The sequence below is a fragment of the Macaca thibetana genome, chromosome 12 (assembly GCF_024542745.1).
Source record: "Macaca thibetana thibetana isolate TM-01 chromosome 12, ASM2454274v1, whole genome shotgun sequence".
In the NCBI taxonomy this organism is placed as follows: Eukaryota; Metazoa; Chordata; class Mammalia; order Primates; family Cercopithecidae; genus Macaca; species Macaca thibetana.
Window position 1 is genome coordinate 10,095,812 of NC_065589.1, and position 11,690 is coordinate 10,107,501.

An 11,690-nucleotide genomic window follows, 5' to 3' on the forward strand; every position below is an offset into this window, starting at 1 on the left:
TTGCTGTCAGCTCGCAACCTGGGGCCAACAGGTCTGAGGACAGAAGCCAGCTTGCCATGGAGGCAGGGCTGGGCAGATGGCAAAGTGCCTGGGTCCCTGATAGCTTTGTTAGACAGCTGAGGCGATGTGATCACCTCCGCCTCCCTATTATTATGTGAGAAAAAGGAAACCTTTTGTGTTTAAACTACAATTCCTTGAGCTTTCTGTTCCTTGCATCCCAGTGTATTACTGATTCACTGTCCATTGAAAGAGAGCAGGTAGCCCTGTTGGTCTGGAGAGAGTAAGGAACACCCTCTGGCTTCCCGGAAAACTGTGCCCATGAGCATGACTTCCTGGGGACAGAATATGGAGTTCCATGTCAGTCAGAGTGGACCAGTCCTGAGAGCACCACGGTGCTGGGGGAGCAGGTGCTGCTGGTGGAAACCGTGGTTTCCCTGGGAGCCTGTGCAAGAGGCACCCCCCCAGTTTTGTGTGACATTTTGGGGTTGTCTTCTCTGGAAGTCCACAGCCACTTGAGCAGGGCCTAATAGAACTGAGGACTCAGCTGGTGGCTGAACCAAGACCTGTTGCCAGCAGCACCACCATGAGGCAGAGAGAAGCAAAGACTGTGGCTGAGAGCCCTAGACTCACTCTCATCCCTGTACTTAAGACGGACCCTCCCTGAGTTGATGGACTATTCCTGGTGAAGTCTCAGACTTCCTGCTCACCTGACGGGTGTGAGAACAAACTGGCTTTCCTATTTAGACAGGAAAATAAAAGATTTGTACCTTGAATTTTGTGAATATAGTTCATGCTGGAAGGCAGAAGTTACTGGGGTCAGTTTTGGTTTTAAATGGTTTTTCTTTTTCCTTGGTTACATCTAAACATTAAAAATCTCACCTTCTATATATCTGAGTTAATGAGGTCACCAATTCCCCACTGAGGGAAATGGGTTAAATCACCACCCATTAAATGTGCAGGTCACATGAAAATACTACTACTAGAAATTCAATTTTCACAACACCCCATGACTAGGACTCACTAGACACACATTTTGCAGATTAGAAAATGGAAGGTAAGAGATGAAGAGCAGCTCACTCAAGGTCACATTGCTGGTATAACAAATGACACCAAAACTTTGTTACTTAAAACAACACACATTTATTATCTCACACAGTTTCTGGGGGATCAGGAATCCAGGAGCCACTTAGCTGGTGGTTCTGGCTTAGGGACTTTCATGGTGCTGCACGTAAGATGTCTACTGGGCTGTGATCTCATCCAAAGGCCCTACTGGGGCAGAGGATCCACTTCCACCTTCGCTCACGTGGCTGATGGCAGGAGGCCTTATTTCCTTGCCGTGTGGGCCTCTCCATAGGGCTCCTCAACGTGCCAGCTGGCTTCCCCAAAGTGAGAGATCCAACTGCTGTGAGAATGAGGGTGAATGAGCCAGAAAGAGGCCCGAGTGTCTTTCCTAACTGAATCTGGGAAGTGAGGTACCATCACTTCTGCCTCATTCTGTTGGTTACCCAGACCCACCCTGGTACAGAGTGAGGGGACTGCACAAGAGTGTGAATACTGGCTATCACCGGGGCCATCTTGGAGGTGGGCTGCCATACAAACAGACCCTTGTCTCCCAATTCCTGCAGTATTGGCCTTTGGCCCTCAGGATAGGATTGAATGGAGGCTGTCTTTGGGATAGGGTTGCTAGATTTAGCAAATAAAAATACAGGACAAATTTCAGAGAAACAACGAATGATTTTTTTAGAATATGCCCCAAATAATGCATGACAACCCTACTTTGGGGAGGAGTAGATGCTGGGGGGCAGGGGCCCTTTGGGGAGAGGTGCTGCATTCCGGTCCTCTAGGATTGTGTGTGCAACCTCAGGTTGACCCCAAGTCTTTGTGGATGTCGATCCTGACCTTTCCACTCCAGTCCTCAACTTCCCAAAGGGACCTAGGCAGAGTGGTCAAGGCAGAAAGAGCTAGGAAAGGAGACTCTGGGGTCTGGAGGGAGGGAGGTGTCCTCAACCTCAGTCCCAGGTGAGGCCTCAGAAGCCTGAGGTTGAAGGGTAGGTGGGAAGAGGGAGGCTGGAGGAGCCAGGGAGTGAAGGCGCAGATTCCTGCCTGCTCTACCCCACACCTTGCGAGAGGAGGAGCAGAGAAGGGGCCCTATCTGTCTCACCCCTATCAGAGTTCTCCCTGTGAGGCCACCCTGAGTGGCCTCCTCCCTGGCCCCTGAGCCAGCCTCCTACTTCCCCACAGATCGTCCTGCCCACCTGCTGTAGCCGGTGTCCACCCTCAGACCATCTCAGGTGGCCCTGTCTTGATTTCAGGGGAGCCATTGAGCATTGAGGAGTGGCTGCTCCCTTCCTTCCTTGGACTCTTCCCCAGTCTGAGGGGCGTGAGCCTCAGGGCTATGAGTGGGTCTCATTAGGGACCATGGCTCCTCTCTCAGACCCTGCTGTCTCCTGGCTCCCCCACAGGCCCACCCTAGATGAAGCGCTTGTCCTGCACGTCGTAGGAGTAGGGGTCCCCGGGAAAAGGCTGGGGCGGTGGCTGGTTGTAAACGCCCTGCAGGAAGATCCAGGCTGTGCCCACCACCATAACAGGCGTCACCACAAACAGGCAGAGGCGGTCCACTGTGCGGGCCACTCGGTTCCAGCTGTCTTTCTCCTGTGGGTAGGGGCAGAGAGAGTGGGGTGAGAAGGGCCTCAGGCCACAGAGCCCCACCCCCAAGCTGAGGCCCAGCCATGGAGGCAGAGGCCCGGCTCAGTGTGCCTGCAGAGGCTGCCTCTGGCTTGCAGGATACTGCCGGCTTGTCCCCAGCAAGGTCCCAGGCGCCTCTGGCCACAGGCAGGGCTGATCACTCTGTTGAGGAGGCAGAGAACAGACCATAGCCTCCCTCTCTGCTGTAGCACAGGGTTCTGGGGCTAGAGAGGAACTGAGGCCCAGGGGTCTCTCCTAGGGGCTAAGGAAGGTGGATAGACCCCTCTCCTCTTTCTCCCCAATCCAGCAAGTCAGGGCTGCTGCCAGCCCATATGTGAACTGGGAAAAGATGCCTTTTCTCAAGAGAGAATTTTTAGAAGTTGTACAATGTTGAATAACCGTATATGGCTACCTTTAAAACATCTGGTTCTGTCTGGAGTATCAGGCTTGAAACTGAGTAGGGACAGAAAATGATTGGCAGCTGGGAGAAAGAAGGGACCCTAAGGGGTGCTCAGAGTGTGGCCTGGACAGGGTGGAGCTGTATGCCTCTGTGTGTGTGCCTGGCCCCAGTGCTGCTATAGGGTGCCAGGCAGGAGTTCCCTCTCCTTGGGAGGGGCCTGGAATCTGTATCACCTTAACTCCCTCATCTAAGTTGGTGTGTGTCTCTAAGGGGAACCCTGCCCTCTTAAGATAGAATACACTTAATCAGTGCCCTACTTGAACACCTGTACATGGCAATCCTGTGGTCCCTTACCTCATTGTAATTGTTCTGGTCCCTCATGTGGTTAACAATGAAGTTTGCCCCATCCACAGCTGGCTTCAGCTCATTGAAGAGTTCCTGCTGGGCCTGCTCAGAGCTTGCTGGGGGCCGGCCTATGGACAAGGGGCCAGAGTGGGTGTGAGGCCTGCCCCCACCTCCCACAGATGGGCTGAAAACCAAGACCAGCGGGAACCCACGTGCAGTGGTGAGGCGCCTGGCCAGCCCGTGCCGCTCTGACTGCTTCTCAAACATGAGGTCACTGCGGGACTTGAGCAAGAAGTACTCCTCAGCCTTGGAGATGTATCCCAGGGAGCTGCTCCTCCGCACCAGGGCCCCAGGGCTGGGTCCATCCTCTGCTGGGCGGGACATGTGCAGGAGCTCTGGCAGGGTCTCCAGGAAGAGCTGGGGCCGTGTCAAGGGGCCACAAGAAAGGCGTTTTGTTGTTGTTGTTTTGTTTTGTTTTGAGATGGAGTCTCACTGTCACCAGGCTGGAGTGCAGTGGCGTGATCTCGGCTCACTGCAACTTCCACCTCCCGGGTTCAAGTGATTCCCCTGTCTCAGCCTCCCAAGTAGTTGGGACTACAGGCACATGCCACCATGCCTAGCTAATTTTTGTATTTTTAGCAGAGATGGGGTTTCACCATGTTGGCCAGGATGGTCTTGCTCTCTTGACCTCGTGATCCGCCCAACTCGGCCTCCCAAAGTGCTGGAATTACAGGCGTGAGGCACTGCGCCTAGCCAAGAAAGGCCATTTTACAAGCATGGGGTGACCTTTATACGTCCTAACATACGTGACTTCATTCCTGGCTGCCACAAAGTGCTCGCCCATCTGACTCTGTCATTGATTCCCTGATCTCCTACTGATGCATATGTAGGTTGCTTCCGGCTCTCGAGACCACATCACCCATGGTGCGGAGGAGAACCCATTCACTAAAAATGATTAATTAAAGACCAAAAACTAAGGTAAATGCTCCAAATGCTACAGTCTCCCCCATCAAATGCTGAAAAGAAAAGAGTTGCTAAGGCCGGTCATGGTGGCTCACGCTTATACTCCCAACTGTTTGGAAAGCCAAGGCAGGTGGATCACTTGAGGTCAGGAGTTCGAGACCAGCCTGGCCAACATGGCAAAACCCCATCTCTACTAAAAATGCAAAAATTAGCTGGGCATGGTGGCAGGTGCCTATAATCCCAGCTACTCAGGAGGGTGAGGCATGAGAATCATTTGAACCTGGGAGGCAGAGGTTGCAGTGAGCTGAGATCGAACCATGGTACTCCAGCCTGGGCGACAGAGGGAGACTCCATCTCAAAAAAAAAAAAAAAAAAAAAGAGTTGCTAAACTGACTTCAGCTGTCCCAGAACAGCCAGCCAGCCCTGCAGTAGCCGAGAGGCAAGGGCATCCCTCTCCCGGCACCCTGCCCACTCAGTCCTCCCCTTCTTCCTTCTGAGTTGCAGCATACAGTGGAATGAACACATAAGTATACAGCTAGATGAATTTTTACAGATGCATTCCACTGGGTAAATCCCCAGTGATGAGATAGTGAGCATGATCCCCAAAAATCTACCTCATACCTGCCCCCGCTCAGTTCCCTCCCAGCCCCAGAGATAGCCACCATTCTGACTTCTATCACCAAACATTGATTTGGCCTGTTCTTGAACTTCTTACAAAGTGAGGCCTGCAGCATGTGCCGCTGCGTCTGGTTTCTTTCACGGATCAATCTGCCCGGAGGTTCACGCATGCAGGGGTGCAGTAGCCGCGGTGCTTCTGCACTGCTGAGCAGCACTCCTGTGGGAGTATGTGTCCAGTGTCTTTATCCATTCTACAGATGGCCTTTGGACAACTTCCAGATTTTTTTTTTTTTTTGGAGACAGAGTTTCGCTCTTGTCGCCCAGCCTGGAGTGCAGTGGTGGGATCTTGGCTCACTGCAACCTCCACCTCCCAGGTTCAAGCAATTCTCGTACCTCAGCCCCCCGAGTAGCTGGGATTACAAACACATGCTATCATGCTTGGCTAATTTTTGTATTTTTAGTAGAGATGGGGTTTCACCATGTTGGCCAGGGTGGTCTCAAACTCCTGACCTCAGGTGATCCACCCGCCTCAGCCTCCCAAAGTGCTGGGATTACAGGCGTGAGCTACCACGGCCGGCCCCTGCTTTTTTTTTTTTTTTTTTTTTTTTTTTTTTTTTTTTAGAGATGGGGTCTCAATCTGTTGCCCAGACTGGGGTGCAGTGATGTGATCATAGCACATTGCAACCTCCAACTCCTGGGTTCCAGGGATCCTCCCACCTCAGCCTCCTGAGTAGCTGAGACTCTAGGTGTGAACTACTGTACCTGGCTCAATCTCCAGCTTTTGGCTATTGAGAGTGCTCATTTCCTTTTTTTTTTTGAGACAAGGTCTCACTCTGTTGCCCAGGCTGGAGTGCCCTGGGGCGATTACAGCTCACTGCGACTTTGACCTCCCAGGCTCAAGTGATCCACCTCAGCCTCTTGAGTAGCTAGGACTACAAGCATGCGCCACCACACCTGGCTAATTTTTTGTTTGATTTTTTTGTAGAGATGGGAGTGTCACTATGTTGCCCAGGCTAGTCTCCAACTCCTGGGCTCAAGAGATTCTCCCGCCTCAGCCTCCCAAAATACTGGGATTACAGTGGTGAGCCATGGCGCTGGGCCAAGTACTCACCTTCTTGACCCCCTCAGACAGCACATGGGTGCTGGGTGTTCGGAAGTGGATGTTGAGCACGATGACACAGATCACCACAACCATGGTGACCAGCACCATGCCGAAGAGCAGGAACCTGTGGGCACACACTCAGCTTGGAGCCCCCAGGGCTGGGCTGGGCAAGCAGGGTGGGGCCGGGCTTGGGCATCACTCACTTGCCGATAAGGGGGATGGCCATGGATGTGGCGGGCAGCCGCTTGGAGATGAGCAGCAGGAAGACGGACTGAGCCAGGAGCACAGAAATGGCCACTGATGTCTTCTCACCACCTGGGGAAGCCAGACTTAGCTTCTTTGGGGAAACTAGGACCTTGGGGCCCTAGTCCTAGAGGGTCCTGCTGTGGCCCCTGGCACCTCTGTAGTACCATGGTGCCCTGATGAAAATCATGGGTTATGGAGCTACAGGCCCTGGGTGCAAATCTCAGCTCTGCCACTTACTAGCTGGGTGACCTTGGGCAAGTAGCCCAACCTCTCTGTGCATCAGTTTTCTCAACTGTTGAATATGGTGAGAGTGTGTTTAACACACATCACTCTGCCTGGCACTGGGTAAGTGCTCATGAAAATCAGCTGTCACAACCCACCCACGCCACTGAACCCTCCTGGAGCGCAGATCTGTGTGCATTACTCCCTGCTCAGAAAGCACCAGGGTGTCCTCATAGCACCAGGATAACACCCCAACTCCAAGCCCCTCACTCAGACACCCCAGCCCAGTGCTGTCTTGCTCTTCCCACCTGAGCTCCTGCAACGGCAGGACGGGGGGGCTCCCCTGCTGAGGCCCCCTCAGCCCCTGCCTGGCCCGCCTCCTCATCAGCATTGCTCCTCCTGCCGAGGGTAGCCCCACCCAATCCTGCTCAAGTCCATTCCAACTCCACCTCCTCTCCACCTCCTCTAGGAGCTCTCCCAACCCCACTGCAGATGGAAGGTGCCCCCCTTCTCCCTCCTGAAGTCCCGCCAGGGGCAGAGGCTGGGTGGCCTTTGACCCTGGGACTCACTATGCCCTGCTCATAGTAAATATTCTGAACTTGTAAACCACTGCCTCCTAGAGTCAGGTGAGCATAGACAGGTTTTCTGCCTCACACCCTACTGTCCCAGAGACCCTGTTATTCACCCACTGGTTCAGTAGTTGAGGGCCTCCTGTGTGCCAGGCTCAAGGCCACATACTGGTGACCGTGAGGGACTTAGTCTCTGCTCTGACAGAGGGACAGTTTAGCAGTTCTTCTGCGAGTCCATGGGAAGTAGCATCTTGGAGATGCCCTGCCCTGTCCATTTGGGGATGTCGCCCAGAATCATACAGCCCTCCCTCTGGGTGTCCACCTGGCCCTCACACCTGGCCCAGGCAGGGAGCTCCAGGAATGGAAATCTCAGGTGGCTCCCAGGAGGAAGTGAGGGGGCAGGGCTGGGGCTGGCCCTGTTCAGGTGGGCATGGGGAGGGGGAGCAGGGAACAGGGCCTGGAGGCTCACTGTCGGCCGGTAGGTAGAAGACCAGGTTGACCATGAAGGAGATGAGCACACAGGGCACCAAGATGTTGATGATGTAGAAGAGGGGCTTGCGGCGGATGATGAGGTAGAAGGTGACGTCCTGGCGGCTGGGGCTGTCCAGAGGGGCTCTGGGGTCCACGTTGACCCTGGCCGGCCGGTGCACTATCTCCCACTCCCCGTTCTCTGAGGGCGGTACATGGACACCTTAGGGTCAGGCCAGGCCAAAAGGGCTAGGCAGGGCCTGGGGACAGAATGAGGGGCTGGGCGGGGCAAGCCAGTCCAGAGACGCGGCCGGCTGGGTGTCGTTCCCTGGGGCGTCGGGATGGAAGTTTCCGTCTTCCTCTGTGACTGATTTCTTTTTTATCTTTTCGGAAAAAGTAGAAGCTGAGGCCATACAGGGCTCAAATAAGGAGTATCTTTTGGCTGAAAAGATACACGAGCCAAAAATAGGTATTGCAGATTAAAGAGACCAAGTCAAACAAATGCTCTCAGATATTGAGCCTGTCTTCCTGAGTAACAAAAAAAAAAAACCTTCTAGACATTAATTGAGCCGCTCCTCCTCGGCCTGGGCCTGGGGGATAACGAGCCAGTGACAGTAAAACTATCCCTGCCATGATGTGGCAGCCTGAGACAGTGAGACAGGGTCCCTTCTGATGGACGGGGTGAGCGGTAGGCCCCATGGAGAATCCGAGCCTGGGTACAGATCAGGGATGAGGATGTCAGGGGGGGTGGCAGACACCCCCCATCAGGATGACACAGCCCTCATGCCAACCACACCCCTGGGTTCACCAGGCACAGGAAACACTAAACCCCTGTCAGCCACAGGCATCTCATGTGTGAGAAGCATGACTTCCGGGCCTGGGCAGGGGCGGGGGAGGGCACTGGCACCGTCTGTCTCTGCCTTTGGGATAGCTTTGCATTCAGGAAGTGTGAGTGTCTGTGTGCTTCTCTGTGGGCGGGCATGTGTCTGCCCCTCTGTGTCCAGCTGCGTGTGTGAGTAGCTGTGTATCGGTGTTCTAGGTATGTGTGTGTGCACGTGTGTATCTCTTGGGTGGGCAGTGCCAGTGTGTCTGTGTGTGTGTGTCTGAGGGACCTGCCCACCCACTGGTGGCTGCTCCCAGCACCTGTGAAGCCTTCAGGGTCAATGATGATCCACTCCACGGGGTAGGTGCGGTTCTCTTCGGCATCCTGCTTCAGGCTCAGGGTGATCTCTTTGGCCGTGTACTTGAGGGAACTGGGGAAGGCAATGGGCAGAGAGTGACACTCAGTCACTGGCTGGGGCCACAGAGCAGGGAAAGGTTAGTAAGGGAGGACCATTGTGGGGAGGGCAGCACTAATCCGGACAGGGCAGGGGCCTCTGTCTGGGGGTGCTTCAGTCACCTCCTTCAGCCCCTGGTAGGGTGCTTTGGGGTGAGGGATGGCTGGATAAATGGGAGCACCTGAACTTGAGGGAGCAGTTCTGCCAGTCGAAGGGGAAATAGGTGACAGAGATGGGGCAGGAGGAGCGGAAGATGGCAGGTGGCAGCCAGTACACAAAGCCGTAGTTGTAGACAAGCACGTTGCAGGAGTAGGAGATCTGGAAGAAGCCATCATTGCTGGGGAACAGGGACAAGAACCACAGTGAGCTCTGGCGACTCAGGACTGGCAGAGTTGGGGGATGCAGAGGAGGCTTAAGGAAAGGAGGCAGGGTGACAGACAGGAGGTCAGGGAGGGCTTGGCTCAACTTGTTCTCCAGCACAATCTCTGGGAGCCACACCATGTCTGGGGGGAGGCGCAGGACACTGATGTTTCCAAATTCTTCAGCATTCCACTTCAGCCGGTTGTCTGTCCAGCCCTGGAATCCCAAAGGCATGTCAGCAGTGCACTCTGCAGCTGTCCAGGCTCCTGGCTCCCCCTACTTCCCTGAGAGAAGACTGAACAGGGTCTGGGAGCTGTGACAAAAGAGGTTTGGGGAAGGCAGGTACAGAGTGTGGATTCAGGTCTGTCATGGACAGCTGTGCAGGATGCTCACTGCACAACTAAGGGAGCATTATTTCCACTGTGAGCATAGGAGATTTGTGTTTGTATTGTGGACTTTTGACAGACAGGAGGAGAATGTTTTCTAATAAAAACCAAGATAAAGTGGCAGTTTTCCAACATGTGAATCCTAATCCACTTGAAGGTGGCACTAGGGGCTGGTGAGGGCACTAGGTGGGGGAAGGACAGTTGGGCCTGGGGCTTCTCTGTAGGGAGGCACCAACCCCTCCTGGGGGACAGTGTCCAAGGCAGATGGGATCTCCAAGTGGAAGCAGCCTGGTACCCTGCATTCCCGCTATCCCACCAGCTCTGGGAGGGGCATTATTTTTTGTTTTTGAGATGGAGTCTTGCTCTGTCACCCAGGCTGGAGTACAGTGGCACCATCTCAACTCACTGCAAGCTCTGCCTCCTGGGTTCACACCATTCTCCATTCTCCTGCCTCAGCCTCCCGAGTAGCTGGAACTACCAGCACCCACCACCATGTATGGCTAATTTTTTGTATTTTTAGTAGAGACGGGGTTTCACCGTGTTAGCCAGGATGGTCTTGATCTCCTGACCTCGTGATCTGCCCGCCTCGACCTCCCAAAGTGCTGGGATTACAGGCATGAGCCACCGCGCCCAGCTGGGAGGGGCATTCTTACGTGCTCTATCCACACATTGGTAGTGAGGGTCTCCTCAACTTCTTTCTGTAATTAGACGGTAGGGCCATCCTTCAGGGCCATATCATTCTTTTATCCACACACATTCACCCACTGTCTCTGTATTTTTTTTTTTTTTTTTTGAATCTTGTTCAATTGCCCAGGCTGGAGTGCAGTGGCACAATCTTGGCTCACTGCAACCTGCAACCTCTGCCTCTTTGGTTCAAGGAATTCTCCTGCCTCAGCCTCCCTAGTAGCTGGGATTACAGGTGCATGCCATCACACCCAGCTAATTTTTATATTTTTAGTAGAGACAGGGTTTCACTATGTTGGCCAGGCTGGTCTCAAACTCCTGACCTCAGGTAATCCGCCCACCTTGGCCTCCCAAAGTGCTGAGATTACAGGCGTAATCCACCACGCCCAGCCTACATTCACCCACTCTCAACTGGCACCCAGGGACACCATGGCATCTGGGCCCTGATCACTCGCAGTCAGGAGTGGGCGGGCAGGTAGGGAGCAGAGAGGACCGGTGGCCTCTGAAGTGTGTCACAGATGGGTCGTGCTATGGGTGTGGATGGAGGACACCCCAGAGCTTACACTGGAGGGGCAGGACAGCAGCCTGTCAGGGCACAGAGCAGCTCCAGCACATTTCCCAGAAAGGGAGCCGCCATAGTCCAGGCCGGGGCTTCTGTTTTCCTCCATGGCTATCCTGGTCCTGGGAAGCTGTCCCTGCTCTCCCTCCCAACCCAGCAGCAGAGGGCCTCTCACCAGGGAGATGAGGTTGGAGAGCGTGAGGGCCAGGGTGACGTCCACACTCTCCTCTTTGTGTGCCACGGGCCGGAGCTCCTTGTTGTAGCCCTTCTCTTGAAATAGGTGTCGGATCAGCCGCTCCTCCTCGTTCAGCCCCCAGATGCCTGGGGAGGGTCAGGGACAAGGACTGAATGGGGCCCTGGGCAGGGGACTCAGGAGGGAAGCTGCCCTGAGGTCCTGCTGGACCATGAGGTTGGGATGAGCAGGGAGGAATCCAACCACTCCCTGGGAGTGGGGACCCCAGAAGGCAGCCCCCCAGCAGGGAGAGATGGCAGAGTGGGAGTGGGGAGTGAGAGGAGGCCATACCGTGTGGGGCCTGGGTGGGCATCACGGGGGACCCCAGGGTGGGGAGGATGTCTACCCTTACCACACACCGCCAGGGTGGCCAGCAGCCCCAGTGTCAGCACTGGCCCCTCCATCCCATCCCTCTGACTGGGACCTGCATCTGCCCCTCCCATCTACAGGGCTGTGGAATGAGGGTGGGCGGGAGAGGGGACAGGTGTTGGGGGAGGAGGGAGTCAAAGGGAAGAGGCAGCCGGAAACACAATCTGACACCTCATGGTGGTGGGGGATGGGCCAGCCAGGGCAG

The 11,690-nt window shown here is 54.7% G+C and overlaps 2 protein-coding genes across 4 annotated transcripts in view; both read right to left on the bottom strand.

The window, feature by feature from the left end:
- EFHD1 (EF-hand domain family member D1) overlaps positions 1–11,690 on the bottom strand; it is a 164,148-nt gene that overhangs the window by 149,589 nt on the left and 2,869 nt on the right. The gene's annotated exons all lie outside the window — the stretch shown is intronic.
- CHRND (cholinergic receptor nicotinic delta subunit) lies at positions 1,117–11,576 on the bottom strand. 3 transcript variants are annotated; one of them, XM_050751128.1, is made up of 12 exons: positions 11,469–11,576; positions 11,060–11,205; positions 10,295–10,339; positions 9,362–9,471; positions 9,077–9,232; positions 8,762–8,871; positions 7,620–7,820; positions 6,317–6,428; positions 6,123–6,237; positions 3,643–3,847; positions 3,440–3,558; positions 1,117–2,652 (listed from the first exon to the last, which is right to left on the bottom strand). In XM_050751128.1, the coding sequence occupies exons 1-12, from the start codon at positions 11,557–11,559 to the stop codon at positions 2,470–2,472; spliced, it is 1,593 nt and encodes a 530-aa protein (XP_050607085.1). In that variant the 5' UTR covers positions 11,560–11,576; the 3' UTR covers positions 1,117–2,469. The 3 variants fall into 3 exon arrangements, with proteins under 3 accessions (XP_050607085.1, XP_050607086.1, XP_050607087.1); XM_050751129.1 differs by lacking the exon at positions 10,295–10,339; XM_050751130.1 differs by lacking the exons at positions 7,620–7,820; positions 8,762–8,871; positions 10,295–10,339; positions 11,060–11,205; positions 11,469–11,576 and having other exon boundaries at positions 9,362–9,443.

Excerpts from the sequence above, each read along its gene's own strand:
- CHRND (XM_050751128.1), bottom strand. The coding sequence starts at position 11,559 with ATGGGAGGGGCAGATGCAGGTCCCAGTCAGAGGGATGGGATGGAGGGG. Across the intron at positions 9,233-9,361 it reads GAGATTGTGCTGGAGAACAA|CAATGATGGCTTCTTCCAGA; the intron begins GTTGAGCCAAGC and ends CCTGTTCCCCAG. Across the intron at positions 6,238-6,316 it reads GCCATCCCCCTTATCGGCAA|GTTCCTGCTCTTCGGCATGG; the intron begins GTGAGTGATGCC and ends GTGTGCCCACAG.